A 19067-nucleotide genomic window follows, 5' to 3' on the forward strand; every position below is an offset into this window, starting at 1 on the left:
CAAGCAAGAAACAGAAAACAAAGAAATGAAGAACAAATGGAGATGAAACAGGAAGGAAAAGGCAAAAAGTGAAACCGAAGAAAGAAACACGGTGAGATGAGACCGTGAGAGGGGATATGAACGGGAAAGAGGAGAAGATAGAGAGGTAGTACGGTTTCCCCGAAGTAACCGCTAGTCTACTGGGCTGGAACTTGGTTCTTTGCGTACACGCTAGGTTAGGTACAATAATAATGCCAACGCAACTCAGCTTGGGCATAATGATAAATTAATCCTTCCTTGAGTACAAGGAGAGAACTCAAGGATGCATACATCTAGCCTCTTCAGTGATCCCTGACCTCTGAAGGTTTATGGTTGCTATAGTTATGGCGCTTCAAGCGACCTTATTTAACAAGGATGTGGTTAATTATCGTTATGCAGAGGCGAGGGGGGTAATATCAACTCGAGAGTAGATTTCATAGTTCAGATCTCGGAATCATGCAGAGGCAATCTAGAACAGTCAGCGACTGAGCATTCCTGGCTGGCTGTCATAGAAAAGAAAGAAAAGTTCCGTCAACGGCTCGGCTGGGAATGACGATGTTTTGTCATGATGGCTAAGTACGAAGGTGCATCACAGCTGTATCCGACATTCGATAATGACAAACTGACTCAGTTGGAATCAATATCAAATCAAATAACCTACGGTAGTCTTGCGATCGGTTAATTACTGAAAAAACACACCCAAAGCATCAATCAAGGACGCATTGAAGTCCAACGTGTATCTACATTACCATGACCCCCTTACATACCGTAGAAGCAACTGTGGAGAGGCGACGGAAGTCAATTAGCCACATCAGAAGCTCCACTTTGGGATTCCTAAGGTACTGTACGGTGTACTTAGGTACTCTGTATGTAGATTGTCATATCCCATACCAAACTACAGTTGATCCTCAAGCATACTAACATCATGACTGATATATATAGAAAAGCACAATTAGCAAACACATAAAACAGTAAACATAAGATGAAGCTGACCTTACTACCTTAGGCCACCTATTATTATTATTGCAGCGCACCAATAATAACCCCTCTAAATCAGGGGCACACCCAACGAAGCCAACGTTTCGAATCCTCGGAACGGCAACTCCCACTAAACCGCACTGGGTAAGGACTCTGGGGATGGCTGATCGTCATCTGAAATTGCTTCTGCAATCTGTACTCCTCTGCAGCCACAGCGATTCGCCGTTCTTTTCAATCAAAATGCACAATCACTGTCTATGTATCTATCTTTAACTAACCGCAGTACGAATACCTGTTTAAAGACTTGATTTATGACCTAACAACAGTAGCATTCTCTGACCTATAAAGATCAGTTTAATGTCATTCCGGACCAATGACATGAGCCTCAAATCTTGGTTATGTTTACCCGCTCACCTCAGCACCTCAGCATCCAGGCCCAGGGTACTCCGTAACTATCTCCACCTCCTGGTACCCGACCGCATCTCATCCTTGGAAATTATATTTGGTACCCAGGGATAAGGCCAGGATTTTGCAAGTACTCAAGAGGATAATCGGCCTCCCTAGCTGATATCCTTTCTAGCAATTATCTTTCTAAGAAGTATTCAATAACTTTTATCCCTTGGATTGTCTGCCTTGAAATTTAAGGTTGTCTGCCTTGATCGGCTATCATTACTGGGATACTTGCATATCAATGTGCCTTGCGTACCCCCATGCTTTTTCCTCGACGTCTCATACTGACTGAGGAAGACGGAAGGTGATATCCAACATTCTAAGCCAATCACTATGTTATTGCTGACAAGTATTGAAAAACCACGCAAATCGATCGGTCTCAATTCATAATAGTTCTATCATAAAAGTCGTAGCCTAAATTGGCAAACCTAGATACAAACCCTTGTACGTACCAAAGGATATACAAAATCAAACGAAGAAGAAGAAAATGCACGCTTCAAACAACTTCTAGCGCTTTCCTCCTGACATAGCCGTTCCGCCTAGTGAAACGGTACCCGAAGCCCCATACGCGGGAGGTGGTGTAGGGCTGGGAGACGGACGTCGTGCGACGGGGTCTCCTCCACCAAGCATAGATTGACTGGGGCCACCTACGCTGGGAGGCACTTCGCCTCCATCACCCGTACCAACAACGACTTGTTTACCGTCGCGCATGCGTCCAACGACCATGCCCTTCGCGACGGACTTGATAACCGCCTTGCGGCTCACACCGGACGCGTCAATGTACACCAGGCCGACGTTCTTGATACCGCCAGTCACATTGCTCGCCACGGCACCGGCTTCCGCTCCATAGCGATGCGCAATCATTGTACTGGCCGCGACAGAGCCAGATGTCAGCACATTGCGCGCACCCTGCTCGATACCATCCGCCAGAGTTGAGAAGGCGATCAAGGACTTGTTCAAGATCCCCGGCTTGTAATCACTGTCCTTTCCGTACTTGTCGACACTTTTCTGTTTTCCCTCTCGTCGGGAGAGAGAGGCACCAAAATTCTGTGCCACTTTACCAACTTGACCAACGGTTTTGGCGGAGATATCTGCCGCGCCATGAGAGAGGGTGCCGATCTTTCGGAATCGTGCGTGGGTGGTCTCAGAAAACGTCATTGGCTTGGGATTGGGTTTTGTTTTCTTGGTGAAGCTTTCGGCTCCACTGGTTAGGACGTTGGAGATATACGAAGATCCTGTCACGATCAAGCGGGATGCCATGGCAGACTTCTGGACAATAGTGGAGTTCTTGAATGCTGGATGACGAGCCATCTGCAAGTATTCTTCCGACACATTACCGACGCTAATTTGGTTTCCCTCACCCTCGGCAGGGAGCTGAATTTCCACGGGTCCTATTAGTCCACTCGTTAGCAAACTTGTCAGTCAGCGACCCAGAAAAGGGACGCTTACTCTTGGAGCCTGGCTTCACACCGGGTTTCTCCACTACTTCGTATCCTTCCATCTCGCCGACAACACTGCCATTCTCCTCGTCAACCAAAACAATCTTTCCATGTGCGTCGCTAGAGGTAGCTTGGCCGGAGGAGACGTAGCCTTCCCCGGGGGCATAGCTGGCCGGGTTGTACGGAGCGTGCTCCTTCGGTGGAGGCGCTCGTTCGAGGAATGCGGTACATTGTGCCAAAATTGTTTCGAAGGTGTCAATATCTTCCTGCGTCACCTTATCGGGCCCCGCCCCAATCCCGGGGAATTGGATGCGAATGAACGCTCCCGCATCAGGTCCCAGATCCCAACGAGGAATCAGATAGCTATTCGGGGGCTGGTGGTAGATCTGCGTTGTTGCAGGAAGTGCAAGATCCAACTCAGGTGGGAGGTGTAAGTGAAGATAAAAGTCCTCCTCTACTGGCCCGTCTGTTCCTCCAGTCTGAGAAGTCGAAGCGGTAGTGGGAACCATCAATAGAGAGAGGGTCTGGGGTCCGGATGGAGTGAGCTCCGTTTCTTCGCCATTCTGGATATGGAAGGCAAGGATGTTATTGATGCTGTAGAGGAGTCTGGGATCATGGATGGATGACATTGCGATGAAACGTGTCTCTGCTACTCGTCTGTGGCTCCGTATGCGGGGAAGCGATGACGTCGATGTTCCAGCTGCTAAGTCGGAGGCACGAATCGACAACTCAAAGAGCAACGGGCGTGAAAGAAGAATCAAAGAAGGAAAGAGTTGAAAAAAAGTGAGAGAGACGGAAAAGAAGAAAGGGAGAAGGGTAGTGGATATAGCAGGATAAATGGCAAAGTCTTGGTGTCCTGAGCGGGGGTTCATTATTATTCTTAGGACTATTTAAATAGACTGCCGTGCCGCCAACTGCATCAGGGACAGTCTTGGCACTGCTGCGCCACATGATATCAGTGATGATGCACTGCCACAGTCTCTTTCACATGTGACTGCGAATGCTTTAGCCAACCATAATCCATGTGGCGGTGCGCTCTGTGTCGGCAATACTAGTTGCCATAGTTCTTTGTCCGATCCCTTTTCTTTTGACCGGATTTTAAAATTGAAAATGCGTAGATAAGGATCTGTAAGCATTAATTCGTTGTTCAAACCCCTAGCACTCACCGGAAAACCTGACTGGTTGAAGGAGAAGCCAGAGTTTTGAACGGCGCTTCCCCACGAATTAAGGTACTCCGTAGTCCACGAACGTCTATGCTGTCGGCGGCTGCAGATGGAAGAGATGCTGGAGGTCTAGAATTCGACTTTCTAAATCTGGTATTCTCCCCCAGGATAACCGCTTACTACGCGCTCAGGTCCTATCTTAGGGATAAATGCATCAATATGGCTTCGTTTCAATTGGTATCCGACATCCACCTGGAAGCTCCCCCCGCATACGACCTATTCAACATCCCTTCGAAAGCGCCCTATCTAGCCCTTCTAGGCGACATTGGCTATGTCAAAGACGACGGCTTTTTCGCCTTTCTTGAAGGCCAGCTTCGAAAATTCCAAGTGGTTTTCTTAGTATTAGGAAACCATGAGCCCTGGAATTCCACTTGGGCGACGGCGAAGGACAGGCTGAAACGCTTCTCTGATAGCATTCGCCAGAGAAAGGCGTCAGAAGAAAGCACAAATGCCAAAAATAAATTCGGAGAGTTTGTCTTCATGGATCAAACGCGCTACGATATTTACCCCGACGTCACAGTACTAGGGTGCACGCTTCACTCCAAAATCACACAGAGCCAGGAAGAGCGCGTCTCCATGTCGCTCAACGACTTCTACCAGATCAAGGACTGGGATGTAGAGAGCCACCGTGTTGCACACGAGGCTGATCTCGCCTGGCTCAACAACCAAGTCACCGACCTCGCTCAATCGGATCCGCATCGCAAGATCGTTATCTTCACTCACCACAGTCCCACACTCGACGCTCGTGCAACTGATCCTGCGCATGTGAACAGTCCCATCACGTCAGCTTTCGCGACGGATCTCACTGGGGAGCCGTGCTGGGAGAAACCCCAGGTGCGCTTATGGGCGTTTGGACACACGCATTATAATTGTGATTTTGTCGACAGCAGAACTGGGAAACGCATTGTGGCGAATCAAAGAGGCTATTATTTTGCGCAGTCTGAAGGTTATGATCCGGAGCTGGTGGTTCGTGTATAGTTGCAGCCGTCCTGCGCCGAGGTCTGCTGTATAGTAGAATTAGATCTCGCAAACCGGTGCAACATTATCAACAGGGGAAATTTTCGATCTTTAAAGTTTTTTTTGACGTATGAACAGACAATGATACTAGAGAATATTATTTCATTTTATTAAGATGACCAATCTCGGGTTCTATAGCGACTGATCGATCCAGTAAGGGTCCCTTTGGACAGCCGCGGTTAACCGAGGCATAATCGAGCTGCCTTTCCCCGTGATTTTGCTCTCGTCCTCTCCCCACATTCTACTCGGATTTCCTCTTCCTCTTCTACCTCTCTCTTCCCCTCTTTACATTTTCACAGGTTCGGGATTATCCTCCTTCGGTTCTAAAGATTTACCGTTTGACAAACTCAGCCATGGCATCTATCGCCCGTGCTCTGCGGCCCTTGTCCCGCACCGCTCCCTCCTTCCGCCTCGCAGCGAGACAGCCATTGGCATACCGACTGGCACAAGGGTACGTTCTACATTGAATTTAATCAATTATTCCACATGCGACGCTACATTGTTTCGGTCAAAATGTTCACATGTACTGACTTCCCAATCTACAGCACCCATGCTTTCTCTACCACGTCCCGCCGGCGGGACGTCGATCTCTCCAGCCTGACCCCAACCCCAATCACCCATCTCTCCGAAACCGAGTCGCTGATGGCCGAAACCGTCTCCAAGTTCGCCCAGGAGCAGATCGGACCCAAAGTGCGGGAAATGGACGAGTCCGAAGTCATGGACCCCGCGCTGGTCGAGCAGCTGTTCGAGCAAGGGCTGATGGGCATCGAGATCCCCGAGGAGTACGGCGGAGCCGGCATGAACTTCACCTCTGCCATTGTTGCCATCGAGGAACTGGCCCGCGTCGACCCCAGCGTTAGTGTCCTGGTGGATGTGCACAACACCCTCGTCAACACGGCCTTTAACAATTGGGCCGACGCCGCGCTCAAGAAGACGTGGCTGCCTAAGCTCGCTACGGGGACCGTCGGTTCGTTCTGTCTCTCTGAGCCGGCGTCCGGATCCGATGCCTTTGCTTTGCAGACTAAGGCGGAAAAGACGGCGGATGGGTACAAGCTGAATGGATCCAAGATGTGGATCACCAACTCCATGGAGGCTGGGGTGTTCGTCGTCTTTGCGAACCTGGATCCCAGCAAGGGCTACAAGGGCATCACGGCATTTGTGGTCGAGAAGGATACTCCGGGATTCTCCATTGCCAAGAAGGAGAAGAAGCTGGGTATCCGGGCTAGCAGTACCTGCGTGCTCAACTTTGATGATGTCGTCATTCCCAAGGGTAACCTGCTCGGAGAGGAAGGCCAGGGTTACAAGTACGCCATTGGCCTGCTGAACGAGGGTCGTATCGGTATTGCTGCTCAGATGACCGGTCTGGCATTGGGTGCTTGGGAAAACGCCGCCAGGTAAGATCACACCCCCCTCATCGAGCAAGATCCTCATTTCCTACCCCAACGTACCACTCACATTGATGACAGCTACGTCTGGAATGACCGCCGTCAATTCGGTCAGCTTATCGGAACTTTCCAGGGCATGCAGCACCAGCTGGCCCAGGCTTACGTCGAAATCGCTGCCGCACGGGCTCTCGTCTACAATGCCGCACGCAAGAAGGAAGCTGGCCAAGACTTTGTCCAAGACGCCGCCATGGCCAAGTTGTACGCATCGCAGGTTGCAGGCCGTGTGGCCGGCTCCGCCGTCGAATGGATGGGCGGCATGGGCTTTGTCCGGGAAGGCATCGCCGAGAAAATGTTCCGTGACAGCAAAATTGGTGCCATCTACGAAGGCACAAGTAACATTCAGCTGCAGACAATTGCTAAGCTCCTGCAAAAGCAGTACACTAAATAGATCGGGAGCTATTTTTTTTTTTTTTTTTTCCTCCTATCCTCCCCCTCCCGTTTCCGTTGCGTACATAGTCGGCGTAAGTGTGTTATAGGATGTTTTGTTTTGAGCGCAATGATGGGGATCGGCGATTTGACCCCGACGGCAGAACCACCCCAAAGTCCTATTGGCAGCGCCTGCAACTCTTATTTGTTGAAGGCTAACGACGATCATTTTGCATGTATGATATCAGCATTTCGGCTATAGATAGAAGTGAGAACATTTCTGCGCCTCGCTTCGGAACAGAATGAAGTTGTCATGGTTCGATGATAAAGTCTATTCCATTTTCTTCGGCGCCGGAGCTGTGGGCGCTTTTCGGTGTTGGAGAGCTCCTCTCTTTGTCTGCGTTTATTGTCCCCTCACAGTGTCTTGGTTGTCGTCGGAGCGAACAGAGGTGAGAACCGCCTCGAAGTTGCTCGTAAGAGCCCGTCGCCTCGGCGCCCTTTCACTGATGTGCATGCCTCAGCGACGGATAAGAACATTTCCGGTGGAGGCTTCCTGCAAGTGAGCCGCCTCGACCTCGACTTCGACAACGACGACAACACACCAAGTCCTCCGAGCATACGCGTCGAGCCTCTCTAGTTGACGCGCTAGCTCAATCGGCATGCAACGAGTCTTCTTCGATGGGAGTAGTGAATCTCGTACTCCACGCTCAGACTAATGATAGAATTTCCCATGGATATTCGGGTGCTAGACGGAAAATGCTTGGAATTCCGGGTGAGTGAGTTCAAGACTGATGTGGCCAGCCGTAGCTGTAGCCGTGATTCCCTCCTGGCTGATTTCCCCCTGGCTGATTAGCGGGATGAGGGTAGTGATGTGAGCCTTGAAGTACTGGATACGGCCCGGCTGCCCGATCTGGTGGGACATCCGGCATTGGCATGGGCGGTTGGCTGGTTACATATGGCAAGGCTTGCTGAGGATGACGTAGAAGCGGTTCTCCACGAGCACTTTCCGGTCCGCTGGCTCGAAAGTACTGTGGGTATTGTTGGAAAGTGGGATCCGGTGCGTGGGCGACGTTGGTGTTGAAATTGGCGTGCGGGATTGCGTTGGGTATTGTATGAGGAGGCTGGGCCTGCGCTTCGAACCCGTAAGGTTCGGCCCTGTTGCCGTAATCCGCATCTGATGATTCGCATATAGATGAGGACCGTGTCGAGCCGTACGTCTGCCATTCCTGCGCGACAGAAATCTGGCTCGAGGCGGAGAGGACAGAGGGCGCCCTTGACACCGGAGGTACGTTCAGGGATTCTGAGTAATGACTTGGAGGCGTGGCTCCCGTTGGGCTGGTGTATGATCCTTCTGCGAAGTCGAACCGACACTTTAGCAATCAATCCAGCCGTCAATTTGTGCGCAAGGGGGCATGGGAGACGCTTCCCAGTCACATACCGGCACTGCTATAGCTTTGGTTACCAGTGAGCATGGCCAGTTGCTGCCTCAAGCCCTTAATCTCATGCTCCAGGGCGGCATTCCTTCGCATCACGTCATTGAATTGCTGATTCTTGGCTTGAAGCTCAGCCACTTGGTTTTGCAGTCGCTCGATGTGTTCTTTCGTCCGCTGACGAATGGTTCTTTGTGCCTCTCGGTCGTTTGCGCGCTTTCGCGCCAGTTGTTCAGCGGAAAGAGTTGTCACTTTACGAGTTCCCGCGCGGGATTCTCGCTTCTTTGACGCCGGTTGCGTGGTGTCTTGGTTAGAGCTCATCGTGATGTGCTGACGGTTGCAGCTTACAACAAGTTGTTTGCTACCAGTCTTGATCTGACGTGTCGTCAGGGAAGTGCTCGTCGTGATTGCGCATGCATTGACCAGCAATATCAACACTATCACAGAGGACTGCGCACAGGCCGCGGAGAATCAGAAGTTGGCTGCTGAGGTTTCGATATGTGACTTTGGTCGTTCCATGTGCGTGGGTCACGGTAAATCTCCGAGTTCAAGACACTAGTCTAAAGGTCGCTGACGGACGATACTGACCATCAGATGATGATGAAAGAGATGCCAGGGTGATGGATCAGAAGCCTTTTGCGGCGCTCGAAGAGTCGTCCCTGGTTGAACCACTCGTCGGACCACAACTAAAAGAGCCCCCAGGTTCGGCATGTTTATATAGGCTCGGAGTTAGGGGCATCCGGCCCTAAAAAGTACCCAAGGTGGACTCGTCGTCTGCGCTGTCAGCACAAGTGCGACAGTCGATATCTGCCAAGTTCGTAAAAGGGAGATAGGGTCGCCAGGTTACCGACCGTCCCCTCGAGCAGTTGGGCCGCCAATGAAACAGATTGCAAGGACGAAACGACCTGTGGGATTGACAAGAAGAGGGATAGCGCCTTTCTCCAAGAGGCTACTTTGATGGCCTATGGGTTGGCGCCATTGCACTTTTCCGATCTTCCCGACTACGAGTATGCTCCACGTCTGATTCGCATCAAAAGAGCGGATGATTGGTAATTGGCAACCCCCCTCATAGATATTTCCGTTCGCTGAAATGCATCAGTGGTTATTGCAGTGGACTTCCCCAAGCACATGCGCATGACTGTCAATTTTGAGACGAGGAGGGAATAATTCTTGAACGCGACTGCTAGGTACCTACCCCTCGAGGCCATAGACTGGCTACGGAGTGCTTCCCGGCCAATAGTAATGCAAAGTGGCACTCAGAATAGACAGCAAGCGCTCATTGCATTATCTAATTCTTACACCGTCTGCCTGACCTATAGAGTGGATAATTAAATGAATTAGTTAGTGGGCCCTGGAGAATTATGGCCACATGGTGAGCCAGAGACCGACTGGAGGAGCATTAGAAATTAGGCCAACCCCGGGCACATCGCCGAGAAACTCCAGCGCTAAGACGCCCCAAGTCCGAACTTTGTTGACTACTACTAGTGAAACAATTGCATCAATAATGCGTTGGGGGAGACGTCTCACTTGAATGGTCACAAGTCAGCTTATAACAGGGACTCTCACTACGCGGAAGAAAGGGAAAAGAGAGAAAGAAATTCATACCAGAATACATGAGCAAAGGATGTGTGCGGCTTCTCAGTCTTTTGGACACTTGAAGCGAAACACGCACTAGTCCTTGGCATAGGAACGTTCGTCGCAGCGGTCCTCTAATAGTTGGATTCAGGGACGTCTGGTTATTTCCGACAAGAGCGCCTATCGTGGCACTATCCAGCTAGCCCAGGAACCTTCTCTGTTTCTTCTCTAACGTGATCTGTGAGCCGAGGTCTTTTTGCACAAGATTTTCGATCAAGGAGCGGTCCATCGTTGTCATCCGTCAACGATCTATTTCCCAGAAGGGAAATCTGATCTGGTGTGGCTTTGAAAGATGTCTCGGATCTTGGAACTATGGAGGCGATCTAGAATGCGGAAACCATGGACTGCTCCTGCCTCCTGGAAGTCTCTGAGGATTCGACGAGACTGGCGACGAGGGACCTGGAGCCTTGATCGTCGTCCCCAGTTCCTATGACTACGTGATTTGCAGGAATCCGTTGACCAGCAATTCAGCACCATTCAGGGGAGATAAACCATTGACCAATGAGTGTGTGTACCGGTCAAGAGTCTTGTTTTTTTTGTTTGTTTGTATTTCTGGGTCTGCGACTGCGAAAGACCAATGTTGTTGTGCATGTAGAGCGACCAACAGAGCAAGTCATCGGCAATATTTCAGAGCCAAGAATCAAAAGAGCCAGTAAGCGTAGAGCATCCACGTTAGGAAAATTTTTACGGCGCACTCAATAGCCGAATGAGACGTTTCATGGCCTCTGAACGTCTGAAGGCTGGCTGAACAACAAACAGCTATATGACGCAACGACGGCATGGAACAGAAAAGAATCGCCTCAGGATCATCCATGCTTTACCATTCAATTCTGAGTCGACTTTGGTTCTCAATGGACGCAAATAGATAGATACTGAGCAATTAGGCGACGCGGTGAGTCCGAGGATGTGCCGGTATGGCACGCAATCACATCAAGGCCAAGACGTATGTGGGCCTGGCGGCTGCAGAACATAGTTAACTACTCCGTACCTGTGCTCTTTGCTCAATTCGTTGGTGCTTGGACTCGGAGTATCCTTACCTCTCTGGAAATTGGTCCATTTGTTCCAAGCTTTCATGTCGACTCCTGGTTAACCAATGGACTAGTTAGGATAGGCGTCAAATAATTGAATAGTTTCTTAGTCCGTGATCCGTCATATAAACAACGTGGTTTTGTAACTTGATCCCGGTTACCCTAAAAGGGAAATAGTGACATGGTCAACAGCCGCGGACAGCCTAAACTCGTTGCTTCCAGATCCCAGGGTTCACCATATTAAGATGACTCAAGATACAGAGCTCATGTCACAGATGCTGACTCCCTGTCGATGTGTTCACGGAGCCGTAGCGAAGTACGGAGTACAATTGTTGGGGTTATTGTTGCCGCATTCCGTATGTGGATCAATCGCGACTCGGCTGGTTTCCGGCCGCATAGTTTGAGCTAAGGGCTTGAGAAGGAGTTTGGTTCACATAATCGATTTGCCAGGATCCAGAATCCAAACTGGTTAAGTTCATTGTGGACAATACTAGTTTAGTAGATAATGCAAACTTCCAATTGCCATCAAATCGTAGCATGAGCTCGAGAGCCCCAACTGTTGGACCCCTGCACCTGGATTATTGGAAGCAGTCAGTCATCCACCAGAGGATATCTATTGGTCATCCACGCATCTTCAGTTGTCGAGTGCAAAGCATTCATTCAGTCATGGTTCTCTGGCCAGCAATCGCCTTGTTTGCATGATGTAATGCTCTCTGGCGAGTTAACATACTGTTGGATACGAATTTATCTCAATTCTCGGTAGGTCCTGTCAGTGCTGTCACAAGGCAGCTTGTTTCAAGCTTCAGAGTATCGTCCAGTAATGAAGCGCGCGCCCGGGACGTCGCATGAACCGAGATGGGAACTATTCCCTATTCCTCATCTCTTAGAAGCTTCCTACTTTTTCAAGAGCCAGTAATATCGGAAAAAATGATTTGAGAACGTCGGAATGAGGCTCTTGTTGGGATGAAGATGGAAGCATCTCCCTATGTCCTACCTCAAGTACTACTGGCACATGGTAAGTAGCAGCCTGAATTCTCAGGCTTCCATTGCAACCCGAATTCTCAGGCTCCACCCGATACTAGTAACTGACAGTTGGTATCTTCTCTGTTGTCTTTTGACAAGCTTCGATTCTTCCTTCATGCAGCCTGTAATTGAGATTGGCTCTTCTGGATGAGTTGCCTCCCAGTAAAGGTGCAAATCACGCGACGCTGAGTCAAGATGGATCCAAATTATAAAGCTCGCAAAGAGGCCTTTGTCTCAGGTCTTGCAGGAGGAAGCATCCTGGAGATCAACGCCGTCACCCTGGTTGCTTCGGTTAGTGGCTACTTCGTCTACATTGTTTCTCGACTAATCGAATCTCTTCGCGATCAATCAGGTATCCGTCTTCCTTTGGTCAATTCTACAATCTCGCCTATCCTTTTTCACTCCCTACAGCGCGGCCGCCCTCCTCGTTGATTTCCTGCTCAATGTACTGGCTATCTTGTTCGCAACCACTTTATACTCCTCCGCGCCTCTTCTTCTCAATCTCCTTCTAGTATCCCCTGCTCTGCTGATACTCCTCTCTACGAAACGTCCTCGGACACCGGTCAAAGCGAAACCTCCTCGCCAGTCCGCTACAGCTGGGAAAGATGACCCGAAGCATGCGACAGGCTTGCCAGAGCCTCTACCCATTCATCCGTTTCTTACGACCTATCGTGCGGCCATGATGATCATCACGTGTATTGCTATTCTGGCTGTCGACTTTCGCGTTTTCCCCCGCCGATTCGCCAAGGTAGAAAACTGGGGTACGTCACTCATGGATCTGGGCGTTGGATCTTTTGTCTTTTCGGGCGGAGTAGTATCCGCTCGCTCACTCCTCAAGAGCAGAATCAATGGCTCTAAAAGGTTGCCTCTTTCTAAGAGGTTGATTGCGTCGATGCGGCACTCTATACCTTTGCTCGTCCTCGGCCTGATTCGGCTATACAGCGTCAAAGGTCTGGACTATGCGGAGCACGTCACCGAGTACGGCGTGCATTGGAACTTCTTCTTTACGTTGGGTCTTTTGCCTCCTTTTGTGGAGATCTTTGACGCCTTGGCTGCGATTGTCCCGTCATACGAGGTTCTCTCCGTGGGAGTCGCCGTCTTGTATCAAGTCGCCCTGGAGTCAACGGACTTGAAGAGCTACATTCTTGTCTCCCCTCGTGGGCCAAGCTTACTGTCCAAGAATCGCGAAGGTGTCTTCTCCTTCTTAGGTTATCTCGCGATTTTCCTTGCTGGCCGTGCGATCGGCATTCGGATAATCCCTCGCGAGACTTCTTCCTCAAGGAGTCCAGAACAGACCAGGAGACGCATATTGATCCGCCTGGGTGTGCAGGCGTTAGCATGGACCGTTCTCTTTGTGCTAAATTCCACTTATGCGATGGGATACGGAGCTAATATCCCTGTCTCCCGCCGTCTCGCTAACATGCCCTATGTCCTTTGGGTTTCGGCTTTCAACAACGCGCAACTCTTTGTATTCTGCCTGATCGAAACATTCTGCTTTCCGGCAGTTCATCGGACAACAACTCAAGAGAGCGAACCTGAGCGAGTCGCTTTTGCTACGAGCCGAATCATGTCGGCGTTCAATAAGAACAGTCTCGCGATCTTTCTTTTGGCCAATCTTCTGACTGGAGCTGTGAATCTGAGCATCTCCACGATTGATGCTAATACCGCGCAGGCCATGGCCGTTCTCATTGGATATTCATCCATTATCACAGGAGTTGCTTTAGCGCTGCATCATGCCAACATCAAAATACTTCCTTTCTAGGCTGTTTACGAGCAGTTGGTGGTGTTGAAGATAAATAACTGTACCATATTAGTTAGACAAATAAAGGAGTACGATGTCCATAGATTGTATACAAATTGGCCCTGATGCGCTTCGAAGGACACATGTGAACCGCGGTAGTCAACTACGTCAGTGAAAAAGCAAAACATACTATCATGAGTTTAAATACGGAGTTCCCCAACACTACTCTTACTGTCGATCCCTCACTTTAGGAAAAAATATTGCTAGGCGAAATGGAGTCCATTAAACACGAGCGTCAATTTGTTCATTATCCTGAGGTCCGCGAAGGACCGTCCGTCGCCTACCAGAACGAGACACAATCGATCCCCGTCTTCCGCGGCACACCCTTGGCCATTGGAGCTGCCGTGTATGTGGACGCCGATCCCGAGCACAAACTCCCAGCCAACTGACGTTTCGTCACAGCATCCACTCTGTCGGATTTGTTCAAAGCTTCTTCTGGCGCAATGCGGGGTTTGACGTGATTCGCGAAATCCCACAGCTGCGGGACTATGCTCCTCGCTACGATCCAACTGTGATTCCTGTTGGCGACTCGAAGCGTGCAGCCACAGAGGAGATTCCACCACCGCCAGCAAGCAGAAAGGGTTCTGCAAGCTACTACACTTCTACAGACTACCATGCGCTGTACCAGTCCGGGAAACTGACCCCGACTGCTGTCGTGGAGGGACTGCTACCCCTGATCCGGCGTGACGTTCGACCCCCCGGAAAGCACTCGGTCGCCTTTGTGGAGTCGCAGGTAGAGCTGATTCGCGCGGCGGCGGAAGCTTCGACTCAGAGATACAAGCAAGGGCAGCCCCTGGGGCCTCTTGACGGGGTGCCGGTCGCGGTCAAAGATGAGGTGCACGTCGAAGGGTACCGACGAACCCTGGGGAGCAACCTGGACTTCAAGGGAGGGTTTGAGGGCACCTCCTGGTGCGTGCAGAAGTGGGAGGAAGCTGGTGCTATCATTATCGGGAAGACTACCATGCATGAGCTTGGTCTGGGTAAGCTAATCGACCCTCCCCCTTAGCCCTGATGAGCAGAAATCTCACAAGCACTCCCCGGAGACAGACACCACGAACAACAACCCGAACTACGGGACACCCAGAAACCCGCACAACCAGAGCTACTACTGCGGTGGCTCCTCGGGAGGGTCGGGCTATGCGGTCGGAGCAGGCCTCGTGCCCATCGCGCTCGGCGCGGACGGCGGAGGCTCAATCCGCATCCCCTCGTCCTTTTGCGGGATTTGGGGCCTGAAACCCTCACATGGTCGCGTCAGCGGCTTCCCAACAGCTTCACTGGCTCCGACAGTCGGTGTCTACGGACCGATGGCAGCCAGCATCGATGATCTCGCGCTGGCCTACCGCCTCATGGCGGCACCCCCGCCGGCAACCGAAGATCCCGTCTCCGCCAACTTCCCAGACCCAATGTCGAGCATCTCATCGACGCATCAAAGACCCCGGAGCAAGACCATCGGCATCGTCCCCTCCTGGATCGACCGCGCCGAGCCAGCCGTCCGAGCCGTCTTCGACACCGCCCTGGACTTCTACCGCAAGCAAGGCTACACCATTGTTGACATCGCCATCCCCTACCTCCCCGAGGGCCAGCGCGCACACGTGCTAACGATCATGGCCGAGATCGCCTCGGGCCTAAAACCAGCGCAGATCAGCGCCCTCACAGCCCCCAACAAGGTCCTCGTCAGCATGGGCATGTGGCAGATCACCGCACAGGATCTCATCGCCGCCCAGCGCCTCCGCAACCTTCTCATGTCCCACCTCGCCCACCTCTTCCACCAACACCCCGGTCTACTCATCCTCACACCGACATCTCCCATCCCCGGTTGGAGGATCGAAAGCGAGACGGATCTTGCCCGCGGCGTGTCCGACGGCAAAGCCTCCGTCCGGAATATGGAGTATGTCTGGCTGGCGAATTTCAGTGGGTGTCCGGCCATCAGTTGTCCCGCTGGGTACACCAGTGGCGATAAAGGGGGCCATGTCCCCGTCGGTGTAATGGCTATGGGCGAATGGGGCACGGAAGAAGATCTCATTGCGTTCGCAAGGGACGGAGAAGCTATCCTGGAACTCCCTGGGAACCGGCCGTCGAAATCTGATCGGCCGGATGAAGAGTCGACTGGCTTGAGGATCCCGGGCGGCGACGGCTGTCTATGGGAAGATGTGATTGCGAAAGCTACCGCGGAAGGCTCCTCTTAAGTGGAGGCACCATTATATATACTGAACAGGATGAACTTATGTTACCTATATAAGACCGTAGTCTCACGATTCCTGTGTGATAATCCACGTTTGAGGGATTTTATGAACAACGTGGCTTGCTGCTAAATTTTATAAGCGCACTGCTGATCGAACCTACCGTGGGAACACGACATGATTATTGATTGAGATTTGACATGCTTGGGATGAATTCTATGGACGAGGAGGAGGTCAAGTTCGACATGCGAACAATCAGCCACAGCCAGGATGAAGTACATTATATTGTAATGGTATGCACAGAAATGGCTGTCCAGCAGCCGTGAAGAATGCCATAGTTGTTGTCGATAGCTTTTGCTCTTGATGTGTAGGGGTCATGGACTAGGGTAGAACAAATCAACATCGTAAACGCAGAGTTGGGGCTGCCTCGTTGCAAATAAAGTAGCCTGTGCGGAGTTATCTCCTTCACTTCCTTCGTTTGAAACGCTCAAATCCAGGCCTGCACAAAATTCTGGGGTGCAAGGGAGGGGACTGGTAGCAGTAAACACCCAAAATTATGACTCCAAGAGGAAGTCTGCTTTCCGCAAACTTTCCAGTTTTAAATCCAGATGCCTTCTCCGCGATGGGGGGCGTGAAACTCGCAGCCTAGTCTAGCGGCTTCGCCCCGGGATCGGAGCTGTTGTAAAATTCGTTCTCGAGGCGGGATATCATCAGTCAGGTCTTCTTTGATGTGTATGACATAGATAGATAAGCCTGACAGCGGAAGCTGTCCAGAGTCACCGGTCTGAGCTTCTCCAGGACTGGTGGGCTGTGGTGCAGGATCCGCCGGATTTCCAGTGTCGCTTACATCGTCGGGCTCGTAGTAGCTTGGTGTCGGCTCGTCATGAACCAGCTCAGGGATCTCAACCAGGCCTTCCGTGGTTGAGTAAAATCGTGGCCGTATGTCGACTGTAGCAGAAGTCATGCCCGTCAGGGATGGCTCGGCCCTCTTGCCGGCTGCAACGGAGAAGCTCTGAGGCCGCTTTGATTTCGGACTCACTTGGCCCCCACTTCCGCCATACGTGTTGGAATCTGAGTGTTTACGCTTTCCGATACTCGATATTGCCAGGCTCGGGTGCCGGGCTTCCATAACCTTCCCGGCCAGCAACGTCAGTTCCGCGATCAAGTGTCGCGGACAGAGATGACCGTATAAAGTTGCATCCTCGACAGAATCGTCATATGAGCATTCAATGAAGATGGCGCGCAGTTTACCGGTCGCAATTTTCGGTGCTGCTGCCTCCCAGACGCGTTTATTGCGTGGGTCAAGCGATACACAGTCGGGCTCGACGTCACCGAAGATAATGATCTCATTGCCAGTATCGTGATCACGGATGAAGAATGCAGAGCTCTCCACTGTTGCCCAAATGGGCTCTTTTGTGTTTGCTGAGAGCATTCGGGGAGAACGAGCTGGAGAATATATCCTTCAAGTAGTCCAAGTTAGTGGAATACTCTGGCATTCCAGTGTGGTAGACTTACCCTGCGTCGGTAGAGTGATCGACGGATATAGCTCTGGAAGGCAGCATCAGTGGATCAGCGCCAAAGACTGAGCTTCCCACGCGGTGGTGAGTACCGGACTCCGGGTGAAAGCGTTGCCTGCATCGCCCATGACTGACGCCGAGGCATCTAGCTAGAAGACCGTCACAGGCTCGGACATATCCCTTAGCATCTCCACGCCCAAATCTTGGATTCCCTCCTTCAACGAGCCGTTGATATGTCAGTAGACCCGCCCCGCCATCTTCATCGGACAGATTTGGCCAGATCACGTCGTTGAACATATGGTTTTTCATGGCGGCGACAATCGACGGTAAAGCAGCCAAAGGTTTGGGTCCGTTCCCTGCTTCAAGCATGGGGGTGTTGATCGCCAGGCCAGCCAGGTGATCCAAGTGAGCATGTGTGATCAGGACAGCTCCAATGATGTCACGGAAGATATGTGCAGCATTGGCTTGAGCCGACTTGTAGGGCATTCTGAGGCCGGCAAAAGGACCGTAATCCATCATATACGTGCCATCTCTTAACTCGGCATTGTATTGCTCCAGAGTGTGAATAATGCCTGAAACAAGGGTACCTGCGTCAACCGCAATCACCGAATTTGTCGACCAGTCCGTCGATGTTGATCGGACAAGAAGTCCAGTGAGGCTGTCTTCACGAGGACCTCCCGTTGGACCCTTCATGAGACAAGATGTCAGTTACCGGTTTGACTGACATGTTAGAACCCGACGCTAGTCCACACAGTTCACTGTGCGATCGTTTACATACACAAGAGGTACTTGGAAACGGGCAAGATTGATAAATCGATGAGGAGAGGGGAACAAGAGAAATTTCAAAAGCAATTTTATTTCATAGGGATACCTAAACTTTGCCAAAAATCATGTTTTCCTGATTCGTAAACCCAAGGGCAAGAGTTGAGCTAAAAAAACAATGGACTTACCAAGACAATCACCTGAAAGGCTGCTTTATCCGCCATTGTCAATAAGCTGTCCAGCCTTTCCGTACACCCTCCCGAGACAAACAACTGAGCGACTTCGTTTCGACGTGTCGGAGGCTCGGCAGCTCACGAAACGATGCTCCGTCTCGGAAGATTGAGCCCCGAGATAGGCAATGTCTCAGTACTGTCGATGAAAGTCTTCGGAGCGAATGTAGAAACCGAGCAAATGCGAAGTCTTATGTGTTCACCTATAACCAGCTCTGCATGCGTCCTAAACACCCTCTATCAGAACTCCTACTCCACAACTCGGAATAGACGAGAACGAGGGTCGCAAAAGCAAAAGCTTCGTGTCACCCGCAAGTTTCGGGGTGCAGTATGTGAGTAAGCGACTCGCGTGACTGTTCTGTGGGATCCCTGGTGGGAACCGGCTGGCTGCAGAGCAGAGTGTCCCAGAACTTAAGGTCCCTTTATTTTTCGGCAGTACGAGGTTATGAGAGGCTTTGCCCAGACTCGTATCACAGCCAACAGAAGCTGGTCCAGGTCGTAGGGATGCGATTCCAGAATGGCGGG

The 19067-nt window shown here is 51.1% G+C and overlaps 6 protein-coding genes across 6 annotated transcripts; 3 read left to right on the plus strand and 3 right to left on the minus strand.

Moving 5' to 3' along the window:
- Positions 1–1953: 1953 nt before the first annotated feature.
- Positions 1954–3514, minus strand: Aspvir_008857 (senescence-associated domain-containing protein; the record flags this gene model as incomplete). The annotated part of the gene is made up of 2 exons (XM_043272013.1): positions 1954–2837; positions 2896–3514. The coding sequence occupies 2 exons, from the start codon at positions 3512–3514 to the stop codon at positions 1954–1956; spliced, it is 1503 nt and encodes a 500-aa protein (XP_043127948.1).
- Positions 3515–4267: 753 nt separating this feature from the next.
- Aspvir_008858 (uncharacterized protein) lies at positions 4268–6958 on the plus strand (the record flags this gene model as incomplete). The annotated part of the gene is made up of 4 exons (XM_043272014.1): positions 4268–5074; positions 5425–5576; positions 5671–6519; positions 6592–6958. 4 exons carry the CDS (start codon positions 4268–4270, stop codon positions 6956–6958), a joined length of 2175 nt encoding a protein of 724 aa, XP_043127949.1.
- A 723-nt stretch (positions 6959–7681) lies between these two features.
- On the minus strand, positions 7682–8687 carry Aspvir_008859 (uncharacterized protein; the record flags this gene model as incomplete). The annotated part of the gene is made up of 3 exons (XM_043272015.1): positions 7682–7777; positions 7824–8287; positions 8375–8687. The coding sequence occupies 3 exons, from the start codon at positions 8685–8687 to the stop codon at positions 7682–7684; spliced, it is 873 nt and encodes a 290-aa protein (XP_043127950.1).
- A 3560-nt stretch (positions 8688–12247) lies between these two features.
- On the plus strand, positions 12248–13814 carry gwt1 (putative GPI anchor biosynthesis protein Gwt1; the record flags this gene model as incomplete). The annotated part of the gene is made up of 2 exons (XM_043272016.1): positions 12248–12343; positions 12405–13814. The coding sequence occupies 2 exons, from the start codon at positions 12248–12250 to the stop codon at positions 13812–13814; spliced, it is 1506 nt and encodes a 501-aa protein (XP_043127951.1).
- Positions 13815–14065: 251 nt separating this feature from the next.
- On the plus strand, positions 14066–16039 carry Aspvir_008861 (amidase; the record flags this gene model as incomplete). Its single annotated transcript, XM_043272017.1, has 3 exons — positions 14066–14199; positions 14256–14833; positions 14901–16039. 3 exons carry the CDS (start codon positions 14066–14068, stop codon positions 16037–16039), a joined length of 1851 nt encoding a protein of 616 aa, XP_043127952.1.
- Positions 16040–16631: 592 nt separating this feature from the next.
- On the minus strand, positions 16632–18536 carry pdeA (3',5'-cyclic-nucleotide phosphodiesterase PDE1; the record flags this gene model as incomplete). Its single annotated transcript, XM_043272018.1, has 3 exons — positions 16632–17493; positions 17549–18237; positions 18501–18536. 3 exons carry the CDS (start codon positions 18534–18536, stop codon positions 16632–16634), a joined length of 1587 nt encoding a protein of 528 aa, XP_043127953.1.
- Positions 18537–19067: the final 531 nt, after the last annotated feature.

Source organism: Aspergillus viridinutans (assembly GCF_018404265.1).
Source record: "Aspergillus viridinutans IFM 47045 DNA, scaffold_7, whole genome shotgun sequence".
NCBI classification, from domain to species: Eukaryota; Fungi; Ascomycota; class Eurotiomycetes; order Eurotiales; family Aspergillaceae; genus Aspergillus; species Aspergillus viridinutans.